The sequence below is a fragment of the Bufo bufo genome, chromosome 8 (genome assembly GCF_905171765.1).
Source record: "Bufo bufo chromosome 8, aBufBuf1.1, whole genome shotgun sequence".
Classification (NCBI taxonomy): domain Eukaryota; kingdom Metazoa; phylum Chordata; class Amphibia; order Anura; family Bufonidae; genus Bufo; species Bufo bufo.
The window spans coordinates 45,592,770-45,607,092 of record NC_053396.1 but is presented as its reverse complement, the minus strand read 5'-3'; the positions used below and the strand labels follow the sequence as shown (position 1 = coordinate 45,607,092).

Sequence of the window (14,323 nt, the reverse complement as noted above, 5' to 3'; positions counted from 1 at the left end):
ATACTCACCTCTGCTCAGATCTGCACAGATTCAACCTGACAGCCTGGAGGTTGATCAGTCCCTTACCAGAGTAGAAGGGCTTACAGAGTTGGTCCTGAGAACGGTGTCTCATTCTAGAGCGGACTCTACCAAGAGAGCCTAATTCTCGTATTATGAGGATATTTTCATCCTGGTGTACCTCAAAGGAGGTGGCGTCTGCAGATCTGCCCCTCTCTGCTATCCTTCAGTTGCTGCAAGACGGCCTTGATAGGTAGGGGCCTTGTCCCTTCTACTCTGAGGGTTCAAGTTTCAGCCATCTCAGCTTGCCTCAACAGGCCTTTTTCTCAGGACCCGCTCATCAAATGGTTCCTTAAAGGAGCTGAAAGATTAAAGCCTACAGTACTGAGACCCATTCCTCAATGGTATTTATCAGTAGTTCTCAGGGGGTTAGCATCTCCCCCCTTTGAACCATTAGAGGAGGTGGATTTTAAGTTTGTCACTTGGAAGCTTGTGTTTCTCCTTGCAGTGACTTCGGCCAAGAGGGTATCTGAGCTTCAAGCTCTCTCAGCACATGAGCCCTATACGATCTTTTTACATGACCAGGTCCTTCTTAGATTCTTCCCGTATTTTAGGCCTAAAGTTCCTTCCTTCCTGAACATCAACCAGGTTATATCCCTCCCGGTTCTGTCAACATCTTCCACCTCCTCCGAGGAACCTATTAGACATCCGCTGGACGTCTTGAAATGTCTCCGGATCTATATGGATAGATCAAAGGAGTTCAGGAAAGATGAAAATCTTCTAATCCTGTTTGCCGGTAAGTTTAAAGGCTGTAAGGCATCCAAACCTTCCATCAGTCGGTGGATTATAGAGGCTATTAGAGAAGCCTTTGTTTTCCAATCTCTGGATCCTCCGGAGTTTGTAAAGGCCCACTCTACTAGAGCTGTGGCTACTTCTTTTGCCGAGAGGAGTCTTCTGCCTCTCGACATGATTTGTAAAGCTGCCTCCTGGAGCTCTGAATCGACATTCATATCCCATTATAGACTAGATGCCAGACTAGCTGAGTTTTCGGCTTTTAGGCAGACTATTCTTAGTTCTGCCAGGCAGGAAGGCCCTCCCTAGCGGTTTCTTCTTGCTATCTCCCCATCTGTGCTGCTGGTAGGACGTAAGGGAATTGTTAATTTCTAACGATAATTTGTTTTCCCTTAGTCCTAACAGCAGCACACAAATATCCCACCCTAGTAAGTCTAGTTTTTTTCTTGCTATAAACACAGTGGGCTGGGGGTTGACTCCCTCCTTTTAAGGGGATACCTAATTGCTTAAATTGAGTTATTATGCTTGGGCTCATTAAACATTCCGCCGGTCCTACCAGTCCACGGGGGGTGGTTAACCCCATCTGTGCTGCTGTTAGGACTAAGGGAAAAAACTTATCGTTAGAAATTAACGATTCTTTGCTTCTGAAAGACTCTGCCTCTCTAACATGCTCTTTTTATACCCAGTCATTCCTCCAGATGTTTTTTATTAGCATCACTTACTTTTTCAGCTTTTTGTTGCCCTTATTACAACTTTTTTGAGATGCGCTGCTGTCATAAAGTTTTAAATGAGTTAATTTATTTTCATGAAATGGCAAAATTTCTCACTTTCAACATCTGATATGTGTTCTATGATCTATTGTGAATAAAATACGGGCCTTTGAAATTTGTAAATCATTGCATTCTTTTTTTGGAATTGAGGTTGTATTGACTGAAGGTCTTCATCAATCTTTAACTTCCTCAAGGTCTGACTGTTTGCTGACTGCTGATCCATTGTAGGCACCAGGTATATGCTGGATTATTAGAATACTATAATCTGTCTATAAACTAGACTGGCAGCAGAACCAATCCAAAACATTGAGTCCACCATAGCCTTGATGTGACCACCATGCACCATCATTTTTGGGGGGCTGTAGCCCAGCAATATTGACATCCACTCCACATTTCTCAGTTACCACAAAGTGAAAATGGAACTTACTAATATGTACTTGGTTCTAACGTGACAATGAAGACATCCACACAAGACGTTACTCATTACTAGATGATCTTTGCAGTCTTGAATAACCGTCATTAGGAAAAACTAATAATTATGTACATGAACAGGAACCATAAGTCTGATTTCTTGCAACCACCTTGGAAATCCGTTATATATTCTCAATCGAGCAGCATCACCTCTCCATGATGTAGCTCAGGCATGGCCAACCTGCGGCTCTCCAGCTGTTGTAAGACTACAACTTCCACCATCCCCTGCTGTAGGCTGATAGCTATAGGCAGTCTGGGCACGCTGGGAGTTGTAGTTTTGCAACAGCAGGAGAGCCTCAGGTTGGCCATCCCTGATGTAGCTTTTTTTTAACGTGTCCTAAACAGCAACTCTGGTAACACAATTTGGGGGAGATTTATGAAAACTAAAGGTCCATTCGCACAATGTTTTTGACAGCTGAATTTGGCGCAAATTCTACAGCAAAAAATGCCAACCAAAATGCTTCCCATTGTTTCCAATTGGAGGCTGCGACTGTGCCAAGAAAGGATGGCAATAAACCATGGCGGCATGAACGTCAGTGCAGCCTCCCGATGAAAACAAAAACTGTTTTAGTTGTCCATAGCAAGTCTTCATTTTTTAAAAGCAGAGTAAACAATTAAAGCTGTTCTGTGATTGGCTAATATGAGCAACAAAGGATGTTTCTCTTAGATTCATGTCTCCCCTTTTGATTCTTGTTTCTGAAATTATCACAGTCATGTCCCATAGGCTGTTGGATATAAGATCGCCAAAATTTGCAGCTGCGTGACCGTCTATCCTCAGTAAAAGTAAATGCTACCTGAAGATTTACGACACACGTGTATTGTGTTTTACTGGAGGGTTTCTATTAGATTTTTAATGTGTGGCCGGATTTTGCAAAGCATTGGCCCCGCTAATCTACATCCTCGACTGTGAGGGAGAATAGTAGCATTGTGTATTTTCTTCTAACCATTACACATAATACATCAGAAACCGCGGTGCAGAAAACAGCGTCCGCCAGGTATCCGTAGCCAAGAAATAATACATAAGAAAATGTGCTGTATGATTCCAATCTTCTGACATCTCTCCTGCTTACTATTAGGTGAAGTGAGATATAATGAAGCAATGGGATACCCTGTTGTGCAGCAATGGAGAGTGCGCAGCAACCTCTATAAAGTGAAGCTCAACTCAATTTCATTGTCCACAGGTCAGTTCTTTTGATGATTATTTCTTTCAAAGTTTTACTGAAAAGAACCTTGAATAAATAAAAATAAAAAATAAAAAAAGATTATAGGATGTTATGAGAAGTCTTAATCCCTTGACATGGTTATTCCATGAAAGTCTGTGTGACCTAGGTTACAAATATTGGCACTTGGGGGACGGGGGTGACCACAAGGACCCTCAGTGATCCCTAGAACTCTCTGAAATCAATAGTAAATTACCCCGATGTAGACAGAACACCATCAGTTAATAGACTAGTGGCCTCTCATGGGTTCTCCCAGGATCACTGGGGGTCTCATTGGTCAGACCCACTGCTATCCCATAACTGTCACCTATCTTGTGGATAGTTTATAGATACTTTTCATGGCATAACCCCCCATTACGCACGCGATCACATGCCTCTTGGGGACACGCCTCAGCTGAGGTCAGTGATTAACTGCAGTGGTACATGTGACCATGGATGGAACATCACAATTCCTGTCAGCTGGGAACCAGAAGGCGTGGAGATATGAGCCTTTACTGCTGTAATGGTGCAGCGTTCAGTAAGTGAGTGCCTTATTATATTTCGATTAAATACTCTCCTGGCCCTCATTAAAATGTATTTTAGGGTTGGATAACCCCTTTAAAAATGCTCTACATTTTTCCATTTTTTTACCTCTTTTTTTACCTCATTATCACATCTGCACCCCCGCCGATTAGCTGTTATAGAGAGCTGCTGCACTCACTGGAGCCCTGGTGAACGATGCAGGCTCCCGGCAGCTTTCCAAGGACAGCACCGTACATAGTATAGTGGCAGTGCTTGGTATTGCAGCTTAGCCCCATTGACTTGAATGAGCTGCAACTAGGGCAGTGATGTCATTGGCCTAGGAAGGGGCTGCAGCATTCAAGGCTTCTTCTAACAGCTGATCAGCAGGAGTCCCAGGTGTCACACCCCAGCAGATCGGATATCCTCAGCATAAGTCATAAATATCTTTTTCCTGGATAACCCCTTTAATCATATCTTTAGAGAAGGAGATGGCATGGAAGGGTTGTTAGAAAAGCATAACAGGCAAAACTGATACACCATGAGTAATGCAAGGTCTAAGGGGGCAGCGCACAACTTCTCCTCAGGTTCTGTGCTAGGTAAAACACAGTGCCTCAGTTTTAGCTGGAGTGCTCCTTTCATATAACTGTGTAGAAGAAGTCTGTTAAACCTAGTCCATTTCCTTCAACTATTCCAGTGGGATACATTATTTGTGTTGTGCTTTGACTGGTTTAAGACGATTCATTATGAAGTATTACATTGTGCTACAATGCAGAAAATAATTGCACAAACCTCCATTACAGGGTTTGCCAATGTGCTAAAAATGATAAGCCCCCACAGTAGTCGCGAAGAGTTACAAAGTATACTACAGATGTACGGCTCTCATTATATTTCCGAGGCACTTTATGGTTCAGAGCTTACCTGTACCATCCGCTTCCCCAGTAAGAAAGTTCAACAGCAACTGTGGCTTCAGTATCAAAAAGGTAAGATAAAAAATATATCCTAAGATATAAGAATATATTTGATAGTAAAGGGGACCTAAACCTTTGCTTTGGATATACTCGTCCTTTCCAGCATGCGGAGTTCAGATCTCATATACGTTATATGGGTCCGTACTCCGCAGAGCAGGTAAAAGCTGACGGTGCACAGAACTCTGAGAAGCAGTGATGAAAATGTAGAGTTTCAGGAAAGGTTTTGGTTTCCTTAAGTGATGGAGTAACTACATCGTTATGCAGAAAAAACTGGTCAGCAAGAGAAAGTATGACAAATTAATAAGAGAAGCATTACCTGTTAAACAGGCAGGGTATATACAGGTAAGTAGTGGTTCTTTTTTCATTTATCATATTTATCGTAGTTTTATGCTGAACTCCAACACCCTCCAATAAGGTGTTTCTTTACCAACGTTGTATAAAGACAGCCCCTTTGTAACCAATGGCCACGTTCAACTGTCATTGAAGGGGGAAGCTGGGGCTGGCCATTCATTTCCAAAGGATAGCCCAATGTCAGATTCTTGACAACCACCCATCAGCTCTTTGAAGGGGCCATGACACCAATGTGAGCGCTGTGGTGGCTTCCACCTTAATGCTGAATTCAGACCTGAGCGTACTCTGTTGCGCTCTGTATGTGCGATTTTATCAGGCGTTTACATACGCGGCTCCGGAAACAAGCAAGCGCCCATTGTCGCGCGTTCCCAGAAGTACGGGAACGCGCGACATTACGCCCCAAAGAAGCTCCTGTACTTCTTGGGGCGTAGGGCGTTTTACAGCGCTGTAAAACGCTCAGGTGAGAACCATGCCCATAGGGAATCATTGGTTCTTGCCTGTTGAGCGTTTTACAGCGCGTAGGAACGCGCTGTAAAACGCTCAGGTGTGAACCCAGCCTAAAGGTGTTTTACGAGATGTTAATAGGATGACCTATCCTCTAGATAGGTCATCATTCTTTAATCAGTGGGAGGCCGACACCCGGGGCCCCTGCTGAGAAGGCAGCGGCACTTGCAGTAGCACCACAGCGCTCTCTAAGCTTTTCCTAGGCTAGTGACGACACGTCCATGTGGCCTAGGAGCATCAAATGAATGGGGCTAAGCGTGATAACAAACACAGCCGCAATACAATGTACAGCACTGGGTTTTGTGAGTTGATAGGAGGCTGCGGTGCTCACGCAGGAGCGCTGGTGCATTCTCAAACAGATGATCAGCAGGGGTCCCAGGTGTCGGATTCCCATCCTTTTAACACCGTCTACTTAGCGGTGGTGCAGGGGATTGCAGCTGATGAAACCGCGATACTCTGCACGGTCACTTCTAAGTAGCTGGCCTGCAGGTAGGTAATATAGGTATATATAGGTTAATATAAACAATGAAGAGGCCGCAACGCATGCACGAGCACAGTGGCCCATTCCAACGGCTAAATGGTGGAGGCAGAAATTTGACCTCCAACAATCTGATAGTGTATCCTGAAAATAGATCATCAGCATCCTGGTCCAGAAGACGCCCTTAAACGCTGTCAATCAGTGCAGAAAAAAGCCTAATTACAACCATTGTGATTCAATCTTTTGCAATTAAAAAATGAAAGAGTCCAGGGGATTAAAGACTTTTTTTTTTATAGGTACTGCAATTGTTCCTGCTTGTAAAAAGGAGTTATTCCCATAATAACAAGTTAGAGAATTGCTGATGATATTTAAAGTGACTCCCAACCAGAGCCGCACTTTTAATGCAGGGTGTAAAATGAATGAAGCAGCCTAATTTCTATGGGGAACACTTCATGTGTTTGTACACCTCCACCGGCGCAGGATCTTTAGGCATTTCTTTACTCATCTGTAGCTTTACATTCTGGGAAAAAAGGTGAATATTGTAAAGAATACAGGAATGTACATCATAATACATGAGATATATCACATAGTTTCCATTTGATTACAGCATATCTGTTCTTCTTAGCACTATGATCTTTTACATTTGCCTTTGTGTTAGATTAATGTTAGAATTACTATTTTTGGTGTATGGGATTCAAAAATCTGTAATAATGGTGGAAACAGCTGTTACCTGATGTGATTGATTACTTGAATCTACGCCTAAGCTAGCATCAGGACGTTCCTGTGCGGGGCTCAAAGCTAGCACTGCCTCCTTCTTCTTGATGTGCTGCTGCTACAAGAAGGAAGGTTGAGAGTGAGACTAGAATGGGGTGGGTAAAGGTAGGTTGTCCCTCTGAAGTCAGTAATTGTGTCTGTTCTCTATTGAGCAGGCCACACTGGAGATGGCGTTCCTCCCCCTGGAGTCAGGAATAAAGGCTGAACCCCAAATTTCAACCCACTAACCCTAACACATCAACCTATTCCACTAACCCTCTGGAGTCAGTAATTTAGGCTGAACCCAACACCCTAAACACTAAAACTTAACCCACACAGCAGCATTCAGGCTAAAAGAAGCCACGTGACCATTGGTGATATGTGACCAACGATGTCATGGCTCCTTTTACTCACTCCATTCTTGCTTATAACCAAGAAGGGGAGGCAGTGCTTCCAGCTTAGAGAGAAATGTGACCATGCCCAAACCCTTCCAACTCCTCCTGACCCTCCAGAAGTATTGATACCTGTATGAAGGTCATATCCATCAGGAAATTTAGTCAGTCGACAAAGCAGATTCAGATTCAGCAGGGGGTAGAGATTATACAGTATATTGTATGGCATGGCGTATGGCTTATACCTGTGATAGCTAACCTCCGGCACTCCAGCTGTGGTAAAACTATGACTCCCAAGATGCACATTTGCTTGCATGTACTCAGAACTCCATAGAAATTAATGAAGCATGCTGGGAGTCGTAGTTTCACCACAGCTAGAGTGCTGGAGGATAGTCATCACTGGCTTATACTGTACAGCATAGTGTAGGGGTTATACTGTACAGCATGGTGTAGGGGTTATACAGTATATTGTACGGCATGGTGTAGGGGTGATACTGTATATTGTATGGCATGGTGTATGGTTTCTACTGTATACTGTACAGCATGGTGTAGGGGTTATATTATATACTGCACAGCATGGTGTAGGGGTTATACTGTATATTGTATGGCATGGTGTATGGTTTCTACTGTATACTGTACAGCATGGTGTAGGGGTTATATTATATACTGCACAGCATGGTGGAGGAGTTATACTGTATATTGTACGGCATGGTGTAGGGCTTATACTGCATTGAATGGCATGGTGCATGGTTTCTACTCTATACTGTACAGCATGGTGTAGGGGTTATACTATATACTGCACAGCATGGTGTAGGGGTTATACTGTATATTTCCCGGCATGGTGTAGGGCTTATACTGTATTGTATGGCATGGTGTATGGTTTCTACTGTATACTGTGCAGAATGGTATAGGGGTTATACTGTATATTGCACAGCATGCGGAACAGGTTATACTGTATACTGTACAGTATGGTGTAGGAATTATACTGTATATTGTTCGGCATGGTATAAGGGTTATACTGTATGCTCTTTGACCAATGTGACAATTATCTTATGTTAGGTTTCATATCACCCACCTTTAATAGAGCATTGCCCAGCTCTAAGCCAACACTGCTCAGCAGCTGCCAAGGCTTAGAGGGAACAATGCTCAGCATTGAAACTGCAACATCTAGAAGAAAAGTTAATGGAATTATGGAAATCAGAGTATCAATAAACATGTTCATGATATGAAAATGATAAAAAAAAAATATTCAAAACATTTTTAATTATTATTAAACATTGAGTACTAGCACAACACACAGAAACACATGCACTTGCATGCCTTAGTATGCTATCAATGAAGTTAATAGTTGTCTGAGAAATATTCTGCCATGCGGAATGCACTTGGGCACGCAAGTCATCAAGATCAGCTCACTGGCATCTCCCTTTGCAATTGCCAACCAATGATGTCCCAGATGTGCGCAATAGAAGACACTGCAGGCCATGGTAGCACCTTTAGGCCATTCAGGCAGCTCAAGAAACATGCAGCTACGCGTTGTCCTGTTGAAAAACGGCTCCTGGGATACTATGGAGAAATGGTTGTACCACTGGTTCCAAGTCCAAGTCAATGTAACACTGTTAGTGTACCTGAAATGAAGACTAGAGAGGTCTGGCTACTATACATTATGCCACCCCTATACCATAATGTCAGGAGTAGGACCAGTGTGATGTTCCCTTGTGAAAGCTTCATCATGACACTGGCCACATCTCTAGCTATCATTGTGTCCGAGTCAAAAGCAAGACTTATCGCTGAAGAGCCTTCCAGCCTCCATTGCCATATTGCTGTGCACCATGATAGCCTTTGAGAGTGGTGGCGCAAAGTCAATGGAACACCTGTAGCTGAACATCTGGCTTGTAACTCAATGATGTGCAAACACCGGTTGTGTAGACTCAGCTTGGGATAAGATGTTAAATTTCACTTTCAGTACAGAATTGATCACTACAGACAGACAATCCATCCATGCAGAAGTCGCCTCTGTCTGCCTCTTATTATCATTCAAGTTTATTGTTCCTCTTCCAATCCCCGGGACACACAATGTTGAACAGTGCTAGCATCTCAGCCTAGGCACATGGCGACCTGCTGGAGTGATAAACCAGAGTCTCTCAGTTCAAGAATTCCGTCCCTCTCAGTTTGCGACAAGTGACGATAACTGCCACATTGGTGAACAGGAGGCATCGCACAATCATCCCACATGACTTGAACCAATTTTTTGCTTTCAATCTTGCTTTTATGCTTTTCCCATATGCCATAGATTGGAGCTAGGTGCTTGAAAATTTGATCATCTGCAGATCTTAGCGACACCTGCTATTTCCTCAATTTGCATAACCTTACAGCTTGTCCTTGTTGGTATTGCAATTTCAATGTTGAGGGGTGTATATCCATCAGCCCTAGAGGAGACCCACCAATTTTGATTTCCCGATTGTCTATTTGGAGATAGTCATACAGCTATCAAACCTTATTCATCATAATGTCCAATGTACCTAAAGCAGTAGGTCTGACCCTGGGACGCTAAGTGAACCTAGCCTTATATTGCATTCACATACAGCATTTTCTTAGCATGATACCTATGTCCTCTGTATTAGAAATGCTGGAGAAAGTGGGGTGTTTTGCGATCATTCGCAAGGTATTGTAAAATGTACGTGTTATTGCATAGGGTGATGTAGTTTTAAAAAAAAGGCTTGATATTTCCATATCCAATTGTTGTGTTGACACATATGATTGACATAAAGGAGGTTCTTCTGTAGACTAGAAGCAAACAGCAACTCCCACTTTTGGAGAATTTAAGCCACCAATGTATTAAAGGGATAGTCATTTATTTGAAGAATTCACATGAAAGGGGGAGCGCATCATAGACAGGATCCTATGGACAGTAGAAGAGAAACAGCCACTCAGTATGCAGATTATGGGGGTGCTGCTCACAATCCCTGCCGGGTACCAGGAGTGGTTAATTTATTTGAAAATGCATCATAAAACACCACATATACTAAGTCAATATAAACTTAATTTGGGAAAAATCTGATTTCATTCTTCTTTGTAAAGCTGAATTAACAGTCCATATAACGTGTTTCTGAGACCTGCCCCTTCTTCAGATTAAGAACAAAATATATCATATTCTTCATATTAAGAACCTACTTTGTCCTTAATCTGAAGAAGGGGCAGGTCACCGAAACACGTTATATGGACTTTTAATTCTACTCAGTATATACATCTGTTTTGGAAACCGCTAGTACCGGTTTCCCTATTTACCTTGCATGTTCCACTTGTACCATGGTTTTCAGCCTGGATGTACTGTAGGTCTACAGAGTCTAGCAGCAAGTCTATCTATCATCTTCATGTACCATTTAACGTCTATATTGTAGCGGTAGCCTGACACAGCACCTAGTGAGCCTCCTCCCTTTATCTTGGTATACGTCGCCGTCACATGGGTATCAGTCTATGTTGCGCTTTCCCAATTTTTTTTTTGCTTTATGTCTGGAGAAGAGTCAGTGATGATCACAGCAACCAATCAGATAACATTTTCCTTACTTAATATGCTTTAAAAATATGAAACCTGGAATCTGATTGGTTCCTGGTCGCATTATTGACACTTTTGTTAGAGCGGTTTTTATGCACAAGACAAGACCCTCTGGGTATGTTATGTGTTCCTATACTAGTCTTCCAGCTGGACTGATTTGTAGATTTACTTTAAAGAGGTTTTCCAAGATTATGGTCATTTGTATCTAGCACCACAGAATCTAGCAGTGTGTGGTACCTGTTTAAAAACTCAAACTCACCTGTTTCCCAGCACTCCATTCTTGTGCCCTGGCACCATTCTGCATCCGTACCCTTGCCATAAGACCAGGAACCCGAAGATTGCCAAACAGGGCACTGGAAGAGAGTGGTGGGGAGCAGGCGAGTATGAGTTGTTCAACAGGTACCATATGCTTTGGAAGCAAGGTAAAAATGTACTGTAATTATGGAAAACCCCTTTAAGGTTTTAAACTGATGTCCCACTAAGGCAACACTTTTTACTGATTGATGCTGCTGAGGGACCAATTTCTCACACTCCAGGAAAAGCATAAAAACGGCAAAATGAATGGATGAATCTGCTACAGCAAGAGCATCTTTGGCAGTGGCTTCCACTCTGGCTCATAGAGGTGGGTCCTGAGCAGAAAACCCTCCCCATGACATCCATTTATACTAACAGAGCCTATGAACAGGGGATGTCTATGCAAGACAACCCCAGTAAGGAGAGTCTCCAGAAACCCTTACTGAGGCTCAGCTGCTACAAAATATGAACTGTATGTTGCTCGATCATTATTCTTTTTTTCATGGATGATATATATAGATTATAATAATGCTGTCCCTTAATGTAATAGTAGTCTGATTTTCCAGGCACTAACTTTCCGGGTACAGAATACAGCATGTGGGGCATGATATAACAGCTTTATGAGCCTGTTTGACAAGAGGTTCAGACCACCTTAAACTCTGCCCAGATATGAAGGCCTTTGTTGTTTTTTACATGTGCTGAAGATCGGGCAAATTATTGGGAATGAATGTTTGTGCAAATGTTTGTTCTCCATAATTGGCCTTGTAAAGGTGCCAGCGATCACCCAACGAACAAGCAAATGCTCATTTGTCAGGTGATCCCTTTTTATGCAGAACCTAAAATTATCACTTATTGCCAGCACATTGCCCTGTGTAAATAGGGATCTACTGCCGACCGTATGTCAATGCTCATTTGACCCCCTTTCTCCTTACATTGAGCTATGTGAGAGGCCCTTTTAACATGTTATTGGCCTGTATAATAGGAACTGTACTGAAGTAAAAAGCAGCCAAGCAGCTCCCACTGTAAAAAATACAGTGAATTGCAAGTAAACTTTATCTATGGTAATGACTTGGACATCATCTTGGAGACCACAGCTGCATATCCATTATAATCTGCCTTATCTATGTGTCAAAACATATAAATGGACCATTAGTTGCCACTTGGCCAACCATACCATACACATGGCTAAAGCTAGAGCCGTAAATCCAAGTTGCATTACACAGCTGTGAGGTTCAGTCATCCAAAAAACAATCATTTGCATTCTACTTTGGAGTTCTCATTTAACATTCAGGCCTGGGCTCATCCAGTATTGACATTCCAAGACCTTCAAGCTCTTAATGAAAATATATATAGTATGTATACCGAATAAAATGACTGCTGCACGATTATGGGAACCGTCGCTGCGGCATGCCTCCAACCTCCATGAAATGTTCCTGCCTTTCAGCATACTGCTTGTCTTCTCTCTGAAATCAGTTGGAGGGCACTTAAGGAATTAAACATTACTTTCTTCTTATTTCTCTTGTCTACTTTTATATCCTTCATTCTTACTGTGCCTAATATATGTGAATACTAATAGGTGGCACTCCGTAACTTATTGGCTGTTTGCTTGCTTCAATGTCATCCATTTAATAGCAAAGATAAACCGCATTTACTGTTTTTCTCATATTTGTTTCACATTTTATATTGACTATATCAATACCCTGGGTAAGACTATTGATATTTATATACAAATCTCATCCTTTGCACAAGCACTCGAAACTTAATTACCCGTTATTCACTATAATATACGATCATGTCCTAACACAGGTTCTTTGATGTTTTGCTTTTAAGGATGTGAGTGGGTAATTTTATCCTTCTACATTTCCCTTTATGAGTTTAAATGTTCAATAAAGTTTCATATTGTAATGTTTTCAGAAGTGCGGCACATTATTGGACTTCAAGTGTCCTCATAATTGAGTGATGATAGCTCTCTTGAATACGTTAATTACTTGCATTATGTTACATTTAGTCTCATCCATACTATAATCATACAGCATGTATTTATGAAAAAGGAAGGTTTTGTCTTTGTAGAGGATTTTCTTTTCCCTTCAGAAGAGAATTTCTGATTACAAAGGTCTCAAATTTGCAGCCAAAACCCTTTGATGATCTTTATGACATGATAGATCTGATTTACTTTTCTACAGTAGGTAGCTATAAGGATACAACATTCACCACATGCACATACACATACACATACACAGGCTCCATAAGCTTGAATCTCTGCGCATGTGCCAGATTAAAGATGAGCAGGAGAAAAAAGCTATAGTTGCAAAAAAGATTATGTGAACCCTTTGGAATTACCTGGATCTCCTTACTGATTACTTATAAGTTGTTGTCTGATTGTTATCTACGTCGTAGTTATAGACAAACACAATTTAACTAAACTAATAACACAAATATTTGTACCATTCAGTTTAAATACAGGGTGGGCCATTTATATGGATACACCTTAATAAAATGGGAATGGTTGGTGATATTAACTTCCTGTTTGTGGCACATTAGTATATGTGAGGGGGGAAACTTTTCAAGATGGGTGGTGACCATGGCGGCCATTTTGAATCCAACTTTTGTTTTTTCAAAGGAAGAGGGTCATGTGACACATCAAACTTATTGGGAATTTCACAAGAAAAACAATGGTGTGCTTGGTTTTAACGTAACTTTATTCTTTCATGAGTTATTTACAAGTTTCTCTTTGTTTACAGCCATTGACATGTCGCCGAGCTTAACACGTGAGGAGCAGATAGAAATTGTGTTGATGTCTGGTGAACGCAGTAACCGGGTCATTGCAGCAGATTTCAATGCAAGACACCCTACGAGACCACCCATCTCCCATGCTACAGTTAGCAAACTGCTTGCTAAGTTTCGTGAAACTGGTTCAGGTGTTGGATTTGCCAAAATGTGGACGCATGAAATCTGTATCTAATGAAGAAACATCAGTGGCTGTACTAGCTTCATTCAGCAAGAGCCCACAGCGTAGCACTCGCCGCATGTCACTGGAGAGTGGCATTAGTCGAACATCCCTTCGGCGGATATTAGCTACTCACAAATGGCACCCTTACAAACTCCAGCTACTGCAGCATCTCAAGGAGGATGACCCAGATCGGCGCACTGAATTTGCAGAATGGGCAAAACAAAAATTGGAACAGGACCCTCAGTTTACGCAGAAGATTTTGTTCAGTGATGAGGGAAACTTTTATGTGAATGGTGAAGTTAACAAACAAAACCACCGCTATTGGTCTG

At 42.0% G+C, this 14,323-nt stretch overlaps 1 protein-coding gene across 1 annotated transcript in view; it reads left to right on the top strand.

The window, feature by feature from the left end:
• Positions 1–14,323, top strand: part of ASTN2 (astrotactin 2) — a 945,680-nt gene that overhangs the window by 675,930 nt on the left and 255,427 nt on the right. The window contains exons 14-15 of the mRNA XM_040442406.1: positions 3,107–3,211; positions 4,552–4,731. Of these exons, the coding sequence (XP_040298340.1) occupies positions 3,107–3,211; positions 4,552–4,731 (285 nt within the window). The remainder of the gene's footprint in view (positions 1–3,106; positions 3,212–4,551; positions 4,732–14,323) is intronic.